Genomic DNA, 15694 nt, shown 5'->3' with positions numbered 1-15694 from the left:
CATTAAAAAAAGAGGACTATTTCACTTGGAACCTGTGGAAGGTACATTAGCTTATCTGTTTTAGTTGTAAATATTTGTCATGTATTATTGCTTTTCTGACACGTTCTACATCCTGGAGGACCTCCTCACTATGGATCAATTGGAATGAAAGTAAATCTAATCTAATCTAAAGCAAAGAAAATTTGTATGCGAATTGTAATGCTCCAAAATTTTTATTAAAATATTTGTTATGTTTTATACTTAGCATATCAATCCATCCACTATTTAGAATGCTGTGTTGCACAAATTGCTAATTTTTTGTTCTGATGAATGCAGAGAATTTGTTTTGATTGTATTGACATAACTGCAGTGGGGAGAAGTCAGATTATATGGCGTGCGAGTGATCGACCCCACTGAACTCAAGAAGGTATCTTGGGCCTCGAAGCGCCGGTGTCATCACTGCTTTTTCTTCGACTCAGCGTAGGCTGCACGTGTGGCGCGCGGGCGGCGACACCTGCGGACCACAAAGAGGCAGAGGAAGACTGGCGCCAGTGCGCAGACGGCGACGAAGGCCGCGACGTCGAGCAGCAGCAGCTGCCACCAGCTGAGGTCGAGCGCCGCGCTGCGCATGTGCGGTGCGCCGCCGTGCCTCAGCACGTACTCCGTCCAGTAGACAGCGCGCTCCAGTGGCGGCTGTGGCTGGTCGCGGAACAACCGTGACAGTTCCGCTGCCCGCTGCCCGTACCTGCAACGTCACGCCAGCCGCACAGCACCACTAGAGACACACTGACTTGGAGCCACAACGGTAACACAAACCCACACACACAAAAAAGAAGAAAAAAGGACGCACCACGAAGGAATTATCAGAATGGGACAGAATTGGTAGGTGTCATTTACAACTACAGACAAACAAGTGATTACAGTTTCAGAAAAAATCGGATGATTTATTCCAGGGCAAGTGCTTGGGAAAGTGCTTCACAAATTGAGCACGCCGATAACACGTTAGTCCACCTCTGGATAATATGCAAGCAGTTATTCGGCTTGTCATTGATTGACTCAGTTGTTGGATGTCCTTCCAAGGCATATCGTGCCAAATTCTATCAAACTGAGGCGTTGGAACTTCAAACTTTCGAGCTGATTAGGGGGCTCTACCAATAACACTCCAAATGTTCTCATTTGGGGAGAGATCCGATGACCTTGCCGGTCAGAGTAGGGTTTGACACGAACGAAGACAAGCAGCAGGAAGTCGCTGTGTGCGTGCTGGCATTATCCCTTTCAGACGATGTGGTTCCGTTTGAACCTACCTACGACTGTCTTACTTCGTGGCAAATGCACATTAACTACATCTCTAGCTACCTTCCACGCCACCAGTAGGTGCTGCCCTCTAGAAGCTGCAGCTTGAACTACTTCATATGCTTCAGATCTTAGCAGGTAGACGAGCAAACATAGGAGCCATTTTTGACTGCGGTCCACGACTGTCTGTGTTTTCAAATTGTGACTGAATTTGTCTCTATAAGGTATGTTCAATTATACTCTGCGTATTGCGATAGAAATTAAATTTATGTACTTATTTTCACGATTGTAGTAGTGGTTCCTTTTGAAAGCACTGCGACTCTAAGAGCAACATGACTAGCTGTGGCCAGTTGTTGTATTTACTCCCCTCCCCCACACGGATCCTGTATGACCACATTCCGTTCCCGCACCTCCTCCTTTTCCTCGAACGGATACAGATCCTCTACACCTCCCACAAACTTGATCCCCCTCACCCGCTTATATCTCCCATCCTCTCCCACCCCCGTCCGCTGCCGCACCTGTATTCCCACATCCCACCTGCTCTCCATCTCTCCACTCTCCATACCCTCGCATAAGGTGCCTTCCGCCAACTCCGCCTTCCTGATGATGCCCGCATCTCCTCCATCTATCCCTCCTACCAATTTTGATCCTCCTTTTCCACCCCGTGTTTTTTCCCAAGGGCACACTCTCTCCCTTCTCTCGCTCCTCCCTACCCCCCTCCCTCCTCTCCCCCAGGCTTCCCCTACCCCCCTGACCTTCTTTCCTCCCCCTCCCCTCTCGTCTGTCACTGGCATCTACACCCGCCCTTCTCCCTCCTCCCCCACCTTTTCCACCAGGGTAGGTCCCTGGACTCGTACATGACCAGTGAACATTCACACGCCAGAGATCATTGCCATTGGTTTTTTGTGTGCCATCGTGTTAGTGCCTTAGTGTTTCACCGTCCGTGCTCCTCGTTCACGTGTGTCATTTCTGTCATCTATGTTTGTGTATCAGTGCTGAACGTTTTTTTATTTCGCTACGCCTGTGAAGGGCTCCATGTGTTTTACTTTGTGTGTCTACTATTTGCTATCCACCAATTTGTTTTTGCTTTTCTATCTCTTCATCTGTACTACTTGTAATGTCTGTGGCCGAAGAGTGGCGTAGTTTTGCCGCTGCCGGCCTACCTTGTATAAGGTATAAAATGACAATAAAGGAAAAAAAAGTTATTGTATTTCCAGTTTCACACGTTGTACTCTCGCGGAATAAATGAAGCCAAAATTCTGGCGTGCCTTTTGAAAGGGTTTACTTTTGATGCCGACTCAGAGATTGAAAACAGCAGTGAAAGTGGAGATGATTAACACAAAATGAACAGTTGCTCAATGACCAAATAAATATTGGAAACCAGACTCTAATAAAATAATTTATGAAATTACATGAAATAGAAAAGAGCCCTTTCCATCCTTCACCCTCTCCCACTCTCCCACCCAATCCCCCTCCCTTCCAGTTTCATTTCATTTCTTGCTCCTCACCTTCTCCTCCAACTCACACTTCATCACACTACTAAACACTTATGTCCACTCATCATGGCTTCTCCCTCACCCACCGAAAAGAAATCACCGCTAAACTTCACCACTCTTACACAGTACATAAATACACAGCAACATAATTAAACAGAATTACACTCATACAATAAACTAAAAAAAATGAGTAAAGGTCAAAGACAAACTAATAGCAATGTTATGTTGGCAACACTACAAAACGCAAACCACAATACATACTTAGAAGAATAAAAACAAGCAGAAAACAGTCGTGTGCGGAAAAGTGTGCTGTGTAAAACATAAAAAATGCTTAATTCTACAGAGCATCTAAAAATTAGACTACAACTATCACTGTATAAGGAGGAAAAGCATCAATGATGTGCTAGCAGACGGCATTTCACGATGTCGGCGAGAAATCAAGCGGAAATCACCTTAAGTAAAAATCAACATATAGCTAAATAACTGTTTTTCAATCTTAAGGCAAATCAAAATGTAAATAACTCAATTACAGATCACTGGTGATGCTTTACCTCAAGCAAGCGAGACGCGTCTCGTGGAAACAAAAAACATGCACTTCTTTGTGGCTGCAACGACAGAACGAAAATACCCTCAACAATTGTAAAGCAACTACGGACAACATGGCCACATAAACGAAGAATTGGAGATGATGTGTTAGCTAAAGACAGTGATCTCGATTTGGCGATAGTACGCAGTAACAAATAGTTTTCCAAGCTAATCAGAAATTCCTGGACGTCAAAGCGTATCATGAGCAAAAAAAAAAAAAAAAAAAAAAAAAAAAAAATTAATTAATTAATTAAAAAAATGTAAAACTGGTGTACCATATAAAAAATATACAACAGAAGCAAAGCATCTACCAATAGATAGCACCTCAAGGAACTGTGTATCCTGAAGCACAAAGAAAGAACGTCACAGAATCAGAGGGATGTGTGTTCTCTGTCAAGTAGCCCTACGCCTACCCGAAGAAAGAAACTGCATTTTATTTTACCACCAAAAAGTTACGGTATTTCATACACGGCGGCTGCATTTGAAACCTCCCCATATGTGTTCAGTTAATGTATGTGACACGTGTTTTTCACATTGTTCTGTCTCGACGTACGTCTAATAATCTAATTAAAAAAGAAAATTCAAAAAATCTGATATTTAGTATTTCTGGTCTGAAAGGGTTGTCTTGGTGAAATGTAAGCCGAGGAGGGTTGCCATGAAGGCCAACAAAACGGAGTGTAGAATATCGTCGACGTACTGCTGTGCTGTAAGGACACCAAGAAAATGGAGAGAGATTGTCTTGGACATGATACAGGATTTGTGGTGGACATGATGAAAATAAAGGCGTTTCTCGTTGCGGCGGGATCTTCTCGCGAAATGTCAGGCACCAACTTTCTCCTCTGAATCCGAAAATATTTTATTGTTGCCGACCTACATAGAGAGAAACGATCATCATAATAAAATAAAGGAAATCAGAGCTCGCACGGAAAGATATAGGTCTTCGTTTTTCCCGTGAACTGTTCGTGAGTAGAATAATCGAGAATTATTCTGAAGCTGTTTCGAGGAAGCTTCTGCCAGGCATTTAAGTGTGATTTGCAGAGTATCCATGAAGACGTAGATGTATGCTGACATTGCCACAAGTATAATGTGATTCGTCATTCCAAATCATTCGTTTTCAGTCATCCATTGTCCATGGGAACAGTAGCATGTTGGTACAGAATACCGCTGACGCCCACAATGCACAGCGACATGCGCAGTGAACAAAGAGTTGTAAGCTGGCTGCGGTGGGAGTAAGAGCGGTTGTAAGATCGTTGTGACGTAGCAAGGCGGTCCTCGCTTAGTATTACGAAACAAATTGTAATGTTAAGCCGATTTCAAGTGAATTTGTATAAATAAATCGTGTTTAATCTTTGTGGTGTTACTGATTTGGGCAGACAGAGATCCTGAGTCACCATAATTAAGATTATTGCTCAACAAAGCTAAGCATTACGGTTGGCTGAAATAGCATCAAATTATCCTAGATATAACACTGTTCATATTGTACATGAAGAATTATCAATGCAGTTGGGCATTAGAAAGTGTGGCGACGCATGTTTCGCACTACGATTTCATCACTGTCTTCGGCTACATCGGAGAAGACAGCATAGCAACATTGTGTGTGCATCAGTTATTTGCGACAGTAGTAGTTCGTATCGAACTGGATTCAACATTGTTTAGGACTGATTAGGAAAGAAACTGTGAACATTATTAACGAATTTAAATTATGCATAGGCATCAATTACAATGAACAGTGATTACTGTGAACATTATTACAATGGCTGACACAGAACAAAACGATGGTGACATTATTAATGAGGAAGGACAATTCGACGATTCAGTTAATGTAGAAAAGAGTTGTGAACTCGATCATTCCGCGAGCTGTGTAAGAGAAGATTTGTGATTCAAACACAAAAACGCATAGTTCAGCACCAGCAGAGTTACAAAATGAGAATTAGTTTTCGTTTACTGTTGCAGATATTGCAAAAGAGTGAAAAACTCGACCAGCAAATGGAAAAACTTAATCGGGAAACTGAAAAAACTAATAAATAAATCGAATAAATGACTCAAGAGATGAGGGACAATTGTGTGATGAAACTGATAATGTGTGAGTAGAGCTTACTAATACACCTAGTCAGAAAAAAAGATGAATTCCGAAGACAAGGTAACAATAAGCGTAATGGACTCAAAACTGAAATTCAAGACACGTAAATGCAGATTTACTAACGATACAAACGAAGTACCGTGACAAATGCAGAAAATGTTAAGACACCGGGCGTTATTAGTGGCAATGTATTTATCTCACGCAGTGATTGTGCTGAAATGGAAATATTGCATGAGGCAGGTGGTGTTGAAGTGATTTCCGAGTCGTCAAAAGTGGACAAACTTCCAAAGGAATACACTGAAAATTCGTGAAAACTGTGATGTTTGGCATATTGTGTGTGAGTTGTGTAAAGATACGGTGGTGTGGGACAGACTGTCAGTATTTTGTTATCAATTGCGACTGAGCTGGTGGAAGAGGTTCGTGTACGAATAATGCAAAAAGTTTAAACACATACTACATACGTTTGATGTCTGTCCTGTCGAACACGTCCGCAACTGGGCATTGAAACAATTCAATAGCGAAAGTTGAAAAATTGTGCCAGGCCGAGATTCGAACCCAGATTTCCACTTTATGCGAATGCTCACCTTAACTGCTTCAGCTACCCAAGCATGCTTTTCATCCGACACGAATTCTCACCTTACAGAACACCTATTGTCTCGCAGCATTTTCTGTATACTTTATACGTTCCGTCAAACACCACTGTTTTTTGATACAGCAGCTGTAAATATCACCATCTTGAGGAAGGTATCAACTTCAGCTGCAAATGGGCATCGAAATATTTCAATGGCGGAAGTTGAAAATTTGTGCCGGACTGGGACTCGAATCCAGATTTCCCTCTTTACGCGAAAGGTTGTCTCAACTGCTCTGGCAGTCCGAAAACTCTTTCCGTGCGACCCAAATTCTCAACTTATCACACATTTGAAAGTACCATCCTTGTCTATTTACCTCATTTGCTCGTAGGAATCCTTGTACTACGTTACGACCCCATTGTGTATCCGCACTGAGGATATCATAGTATTCAAGTTTACAGATAAATCATATATGTGTGGCGCCTATTCTGTCTGCGATGTATTTTCTTACCGGTTCGAATACAACACATTGACAATCTAGCCGTTGTGCAATTGTTGTGAACTGCACTTTGCAAGACAATACAATGACAATACAATCGACTCTTCAGCAACCCACATTCATCAAACATCAAAGTGACACTTTCAGTGCAGTGCTTCAACAGCAGACAATATTGTCAAACAATGCGGTACTACAAACGATTTATTTTGTGACATCCGTGCCACTTCCGCTTCGCACGAAAATCTGGCACATACTGAGCCACAACTGTCCGATTGGTCCGATTTGAAATTGTTCTTTCAGACTGACGTTTCTTCCGTGCCGCGTGCAAAATTGTTCGATCCAGTGCTAGTGCGGCCGGATGAACAGTCTTCAGAAAGTCGTATCGGGCTCCCAACTGTGCTTCGAACAGATATGGAACATTCGTCTGTCGTACCCCTAAGGATGTCGTGCTGGTAGCTGCCACGACTGCCCATTGATGTCGCCTGCACAAGCTTTAGCACACATCCTAGACAGCCACTTTTTGGCCTGGACCAACCCACTGTCTGGTTCGCTATAGTCAAAAGCATCCTCACCACATTTGACGTCACTAGTGACGATGCTAAACTTGTTACGCTGTTCAATCTCTCAGGAGAGCACGCTTTGTGGTAAGTGACATTATCCTTGCACGTCTTGCAGATAACAAGTACACTACAGCAAAATCGTCTCTTCTGCAATCCCTCTCACGGATGCCGGTAGAACAACTATAGCAAGTGATTTATAACGAACATCTGGGAAACGGGCACCCTTGCAGACAGAACTCAATACGTTCCTCTTAAAGGAAATCGACAGATGTAAAAGTAACTTCCGGAATACCCCAAGGAGTGTGATAAAAACTGTTACTGTTTACAATGTACATAAATGATTGGTAGGAGGGATAAGCAGTTCTTGAAGAATGTTTGCAGATAATGTGATTCTCTATAAGAAAGTAGGAATGCAACGATACAGATTTGCAGAATCACCAGCGGAGGATTGATGAATGGTGCAAGCTTTGGCAATTGACCCGCAATGTAAATAAATGTAATATATTCCGCGTGCATAGGAAACGAAATCCATTACTGCACAGTTACACTGTTGATGGCAAATTTCTGGAAACAGCATATACCGTAAATATATATATAACAGTAATTGTCCAAGGCAACCCTAAGTGGAATGTCCACGTAAAACAAATGGTAGGAAAACCAGTTGCCAGATTGAGATTCACAGGAAGAATCGTAAGGAACTTCTGGCAGGTTAAAACTGTGTGCCGGACCGAGACAACTCGGGACCTTTGCCTTTCGCGGGCAAGTGCTCTACCAACTGAGCTACCCAAGCACGACTCACGCCCCGTCCCCACAGTTTTAATTCCGCCAGTACCTCGTCTCCTACCTTCCAAACTTCACAGAAGCTCTCCTGCAAACCTTCCAGGAGTGCTAGTTCTGCAAGGTTCGCAGGAGAGCTTCTGTGAAGTTTGGAAGGTAGGAGACGAGGTACTGGCGGAATTAAAACTGTGGGGACGGGGCGTGAGTCGTGCTTGGGTAGCTCAGTTGGTAGAGCACTTGCCCGCGAAAGGCAAAGGTCCCGAGTTCGAGTCTCGGTCCGGCACACAGTTTTAATCTGCCAGGAAGTTCCATATCAGCGCATACTCCGCTGTACAGTGATAATTTCATTCTATAATCGTAAAGAAGTGTAACGCTCCATGAATGAAGTGGCTTACAAGGAGCTTGTTCTCCGATTCTTGACTATTGTCCGTCAATCTGGTTCAAATGGCTCTGAGCACTATGGGACCCAACATCTTAGGTCATAAGTCCCCTAGAACTTAGAACTACTCAAACCCAACTAACCTAAGGACATCACACACACCCATGCCCGAGGCAGGATTCGAACCTGCGACCGTAGCAGCCCCGCGGTTCCGGACTGCAGCGCCAGAACCGCACGGCCACCGCGGCCGGCCGTCAATCTGGGATCCAATGAAGAGCGGTGTGTTTCATATGCTCAACGAACTCCCGTGCTAGACATTACAAGAGAGGCACTGTGCATCACAGAGAGGCTTACTATCAAAATTTCGAGAGAGCACTTTCCGTGAAGAGTTGGACAACATATTACTTCCTCCCACATACATTTCGCGAAATTATCTCGACGAACAAATTCGAGAATTTAAAGATAATACAGAGGCCTACCATCAATCATTCTTCCCACAAACCATTCACGAGCGGAACAGGGAACGAGGGATCAGTTACGTGCCGTTAGCTGGCATGCGAAGTATGATGTAGATGTACACTCTTTGACATAAAACTCGACCGGCGGCCGCCGCTTCAGAGGCTAAGTCCGCGCCGATCGCGACATGGGACAAAAAAACTGGCCAACTCGCAAATTCCCTAAGTCCGGTTATCTGCACAATCTGGCAACACTGTAGACTGCGGCACTTCCTGGAGGAAAACTTGTCCCATGATAGAGAAACCCTAGGGTGATTACGCCTGTGGACTAGCGGTAGCGTGCGTTGTTTCTGTTCATAATGTCAGTGGATCGAGAGCAGCTGGCATAAAATATTTTTATAGCCTCTTCTGTCTGAATGCTTTAGACGTGAATGTAATGGCAGCGCAGATTCAATCTATTTCGCTTTGTGACACACTGATATTAAAATTTTATCCAGTAACGATTTTGCGGCAGATTTCCTGCAGACTGTCCTGCTCTGGACGCCGTATGCGGCAAAGCTCCGGGATCCATTTGCTGGCTACTGGCAGCGGCCGTGGCGACAGCAGCGGCGCTGCACTCCCCCGTTCTTTATCGAAAGCGCCTGCTACCGCTCATCGCTTTTGATGATTTAAAACGCTTTATTATTAAATGTTGCTCCACAGAAAATTTCTACAATTTCCATTCACGCTCAAAAGCAACGGAGACAGACGCCCTGATTAGTAGGCGGGTATTATATTACATTAATCGGCAAGAGTTGAGTATGGCCCGAAATTAATTCTATAGACTGGGACGAAATTAAACCACCTCACTACATTCGATGAATTTATAAATGCTTCATACCTCGTTTCTTTTCCTTTCAAACTCAATTATTTGTGCAACTTTTGGTCAATGTTTGGATGTTTTCGTCAAGCCAGAGTGAGCGTCTGTGGTGTAAAGTGTATTACAGTTCTTGTTTCATTCCTTATGGTAAGTCTATGCGATAAACTGTGTGAATACCTTGCAATGCATGCTCTGTAGCAGTGCAGGAACACTGCACATTTGGAGTTCCATGTATGGGTTCATGAAGTATTTATTGTTGATCGTAAGTGATAGTTAAGGTCATCAGATTTAAACCAGAAAAATTTGTCGTTTTGAAGGTTTCAGAGAACGGAAAGGAATTGCTAACGCCGGTGTTAGAAAACGTCTACAGTTAAATGCTATTGCAAAAATTTAGAAGAAGGGAACTATGTTAATGAACACGTGCACTTCAGAAACAACCTTCTGACATGTTAGACCTATATGACGAACAAAGCTCAAATTTATATCGTTGACAGTCGGTTTGAATCTTTTCAGGACCTATTTTACAGTGAAGCACCTTGGAATTTGCAAACCAGAAATCCATGATATTCAGATTTCGCATAAGAAATTTTTACTAGCAGTTTGCAACTCCATTAATTAAAATGGAAAATAAAAGGTTTTAGTCAGCGGCTTCTACCGTGATTCGAACTGCTATGTCTTATAGTACAAGCACTGCAACGCACAAGGGAACCTCTGAGCTAACGACACACTGGCGGCCAGAGGCGGACTATAGTCACTGCGATGTTGCCTGAGCCTCAAAACGCAACCTTAAACGCACAAACAGAGGAGGTGGAGATTACTGTTTTAACGTCCCGTCGACAACGATGTCATTAGAGACGGAGCACAAGCTCGGATTAGGGAAGGATGGGGAAGGAAATCGGCCGTGCCCTTCCTAAGGAACCATCCCGGCATTTGCCTGAAGCGATTTAGGGAAATCATTGAAAACCTAAATCAGGATGGCCGGGCGCGGGATTGCACCGTCGTCCTCCCGAATGCACACACAAACAGGTGTTACTTATGTGAAGAACGCCGTTCTTGGAGTCCAGAAATTAAATATACTTTCTAATTGTGTCATCTTGCAGTGGATTATATCGTACGAGTCTTCGATGTGGAAAACGAATGTCAAGTGAATTTAGCGAGGTAACGCCGACCTACACCCGGAAGTAAATGCACTATCAGAGTGTTGACAAATACTTGCTACGACGCTGCTATTTCTCGGCTCTCTGACGAGGCAGCTCTTCAGCGAAATGCTTGCCGTGATTCTCCGATACGGTTCTTCAGAGTGGAGACGCGCGCGCACGTTTGGTTTTTATGCGGCGTTCTCCCCTGATGGTTTCTGACGTCGCCTTGTGGGCTATGTATACATATGAGACATTCAATTATCATTAAGCCAGAATGATACAAGTTTCAGCTTCCGGCGTGGAAGAAGGCTGTTGACGCCGACATTATATCATTTCAACGTAGGGAAAGCAAAACGGATCATTCAATGTTTCTCATTCAACATAAAGCATGTGAGATAAATTTCCGTAACGTTCATAATCATCTAAAAATACAAACAAAGTAAAAATACACCGGAAGCTTATTCGAATTGAATATAATGTAAGATACCAAACGCTTTGCACCTCGATATCGAATTTGTCCACTTGCAATCTTTTGCAGCATACACATAGAATGTCATGATTACTACGAGAATGAAGAAATATGTTGGTAAGGATGGAAGCAAGAAGAGACGCAGTCAACAAATATTCTATTCCTCATGGCATTCATTTCATTTGACACGTAAGAAGAGGTAAAGCGGGAATTTACTTTCGTTAACACGAAAGATATGCCGCACATATTGATAACGAGGAAGTCTGCGTCTTCATACGTTTCCTCCTTGAAATCTGTATGCTCTATTATATACTAAGTAGCCCGATCATTGTTTCAGTAATGTTACCCTCTTGTTTGACCCCGTAACGATGAACAGATTCCAAATGCATGTCTCTGCGTGAAAGTAGCTGTTCGAACCCTTCCTGGGTTGTTTTTTGTGTTTTATTGCTTGGAATTCCTGAAGCAGACCACTGTGCCTTCCCCCCTCGTGGGTTAGGTCTCAAAACTAAACCTCTTTGTATCCAATGGCATAATTTATTCATACAGCATCAGCATAAGACTCTTGCGAGTGAGAGAATGACAATAACAATCATAACTAGAACAAGCAAATAATGAATGATGTTTATTCCAACGCAGAACGAGAATGGCTTTAAATATAAAAATCTTTATCTGTATCCATATCTATTGATCTTTGAGTTGGCACAATGCAAATATATTCTTAGCATTTAGTTACTGAATTAGTTCTGGATGTTTGCAGAGAAAAGGAAAAGTCGGTACTTCTCGCTAGTGTAATATAATGTGAACCAGAAACTACCCTTTCCTTAGAACACGACTCAAGCAGGTCCTCAAGTAGGTACCAAAGCACTGCTGCATTCTGTTCCCTGACATTGCTCTGATGACGGTTAATGCAGATAGTTCCGATTATGAAATACAAAACGTATTGCAGGTTAGTTCCTAGGATAGTAACATTAAATTTGCGTTGTAGACGGCACATGAACGTGACGACTATCCATATTACTCATCAATATAAAAAGACAATATTTTGGGAATTTAGCAGGATTACTCAAAATGAATTCTGAAATTGGGTGACTGACCGCACATGTGCTAAACGTCGTCAAGAGTATACGATGTCCTAATCGCATTAGGAATATGAAGATCGTCTTCGACAGCTCGCAACTTTCACATTGCTATCTCCACACTACTCCAGACAGCCCTCGGTGGAGTTGCACTACGTTGCCGATGTTATGGAAGGCCTTCAAACCGACAACAGACAACATATTGAAAAATACAAGCGAATTCTCTTGCAGCGTAAGCTTATTGTAACTAATCTAAAAATTATTGGAGAGGAACATTGTCCTATTCAAAAAAAGTAAAATGTTACACACTGTTGACGTCAAACGGACATTATCTATGTCCTGTCTTGTGTCCTACTCATCTATAATATCAAGTGTACTATGAAAATGATTATATATAATGGATTATAAGGTAATGCATTGATACCAGATGGTGGGGGCCGGCAGGTGTGGCCGTGCGGTTCTAGGCGCTTCAGTCTGGAACCGCGTGACCGCTACGGTCGCAGGTTCGAATCCTGCCTCGGGCATGGATGTGTGTGATGTCCTTAGGTTAGTTAGGTTTAAGTAGTTCTAAGTTCTAGGGGACTGATGACCTTAGAAGTTAAGTCCCATAGTGCTCAGAGCCATTTGAACCATTTGAACTATTTAACACAAAATGACATTAAAAATTTAAGTTATTCACGAGCAGCTAGTTGAGAATATGTATGAACATTAAATGACACGACGAACCGTCTTGTTCTGCATATGGATTCAAACCCAGCTCATGCAGACTAAGCAAAGATTTCGTGACTGACGGAAACTAACAATCATTCCTGATTAGGCATACAGAGAGTGATATACCTCGATTTTAGACAGTATCAGTTAGCAAATATCAACTTTAAATTGCATAACGCAAACAAACATTTTTAACAGACGCGAATTCCTACCCAGCATCTATTGTCCCTGTTAACGAACTACGAGAGATGTTAAATATTGCTTCTTCACAAGTAACTTACTTGAAATGCCGTGAGGTAAAGCTGTGTGTTGGACACGGATTCGACCCGGAACCTAATCGGATTGCTATCGAAGTACAGTCAAATGTGACATATCGGAATTTCGCGGCAGTAGCTAGATGTTTTAACTGAAATGACGAGACGAAACATTAATTTTTTCCTTCCCAGGACTCCAACCCGGCACCTATCGCTGTTATACTCTAGAGAAAACGAACGTTAAATATGGGTTTGTTGCACCAGCAGTGACATGTGAGCATGTTTGAACTGAAATAATATGACGAAGAGTTCAGCGCTCACTGGGAATAGAGCCCCACACATATCGTTGTTGACTACACACAAAGAGACGTCAGCTACCGAATTTTTCTCCACCAGCTGCTCAGAATAGCATCTTGAACTTACAGTCATCTCGCAAATAGTTCTGTGTCTCACTGGGAGTTAAAAACGTCAGATATCGTTAGTGCTGACAGCGAATGAAAATACATTAAAAATCAAAATTATTATCCACCAGCAGATAGGTGTTCTCATGATAGAGCTTGATAATACATAATTAAATCTTTAGTGCCGGGCCAGGATTCGATCCCATTCACGCGTAATATGTGAAGGTGTTGAGGAATCTGCAGTTTTGAACAAACAACAAATTGTAGCCGAGCTGTACTGCCACGAAGGGATCAAATTCCGCGTTAAGGGCGGTCTGAGTTGCATTCCCAGTTCAGAACCAATTTTATCGACATACAGAAGCTCAAATAAAAGATGGAATAAGTGTCCTGTGACCATACATAGCGTTTGTGTCGTCACTTGACATAAATAACTAGTATAAGAAAGGTTACTGGTGATAGAGTTTCTACATGTCGCCACTCCAGACTTTACTGTGGTTCAACCTACCGTCTACTTGGTAAAGAAGGAATATCATCTTTAATGTGAATTTTCAGACCACGCAGCCATTATATCTCCTTCACTTGGTGTAGCCAGGAGAGAATGGAATCTGTCTCTCCCTATCTAAAATCATTGACAGAAGTGGGAATCGGACCCAGACCATAGGTATAACAACCTACCATCCGTCCAACAGACCACGAAATCCTCTTCTCTGCGAGTCATTTTTCTATCGTAACGCAGTTGCGCCACACTGGATGGGAATTCTGACACACAGGCTCCCTGTAGTAATTTGCAGCATGTTCAGTAAATTCATTTACTTGGTTGACCGAATCACCATGAACTAGCTGCCTCGGCTACCCAGTGCATACATTCGACTATTTTGTAATCACAGAAATAAAATCACGTAACTGCCACCTACACACAACTGCCAACAGTGTAGGATGCAGAAGTTTAAATAGGAAGTGTTCCTTTCCACTTGAGCTATTCTATTGCGCTATCTGTTACTAGAAAACGTCGTTCAGTCCAAAAGAAAAGCTGTAACTGTTTGTCTCTCAGAAGTCAAGACCTGGCCATATGCATAATCTCACAGTGCTGTGGAATCCAAAAGTTCTGGAGGAATAGTTGCCGAGCTCTGGAGCTGTTGTAGCTACGTGTCAGCTTGTAGCATAGATAAGATGTCGCGAGTTCGAATACATTCAGTGCTACATTTTTTAAAACGCAATTCTGCTCTCTGCTGAAGTTATCAATCTAATGGAACTTTGAACATAATTCCCTTCACTTTTCAACCCAAAGTAGTAGCATGTGGAAAAAGGACTAACTACTGTGACATTTTGTTCTATTCAGGTTTAATAGACAGCAGGCAGCAGCTGCATCTCGAAGATGTGCAGGGAGAGCGCATCGTGCCATAATACACTCCTGGAAATTGAAATAAGAACACCGTGAATTCATTGTCCCAGGAAGGGGAAACTTTATTGACACATTCCTGAGGTCAGATACATCACATGATCACACTGACAGAACCACAGGCACATAGACACAGGCAACAGAGCATGCACAATGTCGGCACTAGTACAGTGTATATCCACCTTTCGCAGCAATGCAGGCTGCTATTCTCCCATGGAGACGATCGTAGAGATGCTGGATGTAGTCCTGTGGAACGGCTTGCCATGCCATTTCCACCTGGCGCCTCAGTTGGACCAGCGTTCGTGCTGGACGTGCAGACCGCGTGAGACGACGCTTCATCCAGTCCCAAACATGCTCAATGGGGGACAGATCCGGAGATCTTGCTGGCCAGGGTAGTTGACTTACACCTTCTAGAGCACGTTGGGTGGCACGGGATACATGCGGACGTGCATTGTCCTGTTGGAACAGCAAGTTCCCTTGCCGGTCTAGGAATGGTAGAACGATGGGTTCGATGACGGTTTGGATGTACCGTGCACTATTCAGTGTCCCCTCGACGATCACCAGTGGTGTACGGCCAGTGTAGGAGATCGCTCCCCACACCATGATGCCGGGTGTTGGCCCTGTGTGCCTCGGTCGTATGCAGTCCTGATTGTGGCGCTCACCTGCACGGCGCCAAACACGCATACGACCATCATTGGCACCAAGGCAGAAGCG

The 15694-nt window shown here is 43.3% G+C and overlaps 1 protein-coding gene across 1 annotated transcript in view; it reads right to left on the bottom strand.

Annotated features, from left to right (window-relative positions):
- Positions 1 to 206: 206 nt before the first annotated feature.
- Positions 207 to 15694, bottom strand: part of LOC124596476 (UDP-glucosyltransferase 2-like) — a 111899-nt gene continuing 96411 nt past the window's right edge. Inside the window, exon 6 of the mRNA XM_047135623.1 lies at positions 207 to 724. Coding sequence (XP_046991579.1) covers positions 436 to 724 — 289 coding nt within the window. The 3' untranslated portion in view covers positions 207 to 435. The remainder of the gene's footprint in view (positions 725 to 15694) is intronic.

The sequence above is a fragment of the Schistocerca americana genome, chromosome 1 (assembly GCF_021461395.2).
Source record: "Schistocerca americana isolate TAMUIC-IGC-003095 chromosome 1, iqSchAmer2.1, whole genome shotgun sequence".
NCBI classification, from domain to species: Eukaryota; Metazoa; Arthropoda; class Insecta; order Orthoptera; family Acrididae; genus Schistocerca; species Schistocerca americana.
The sequence above is the reverse complement of the archived record's forward strand: the minus strand, read 5'-3'. Positions and strand labels throughout refer to the sequence as shown.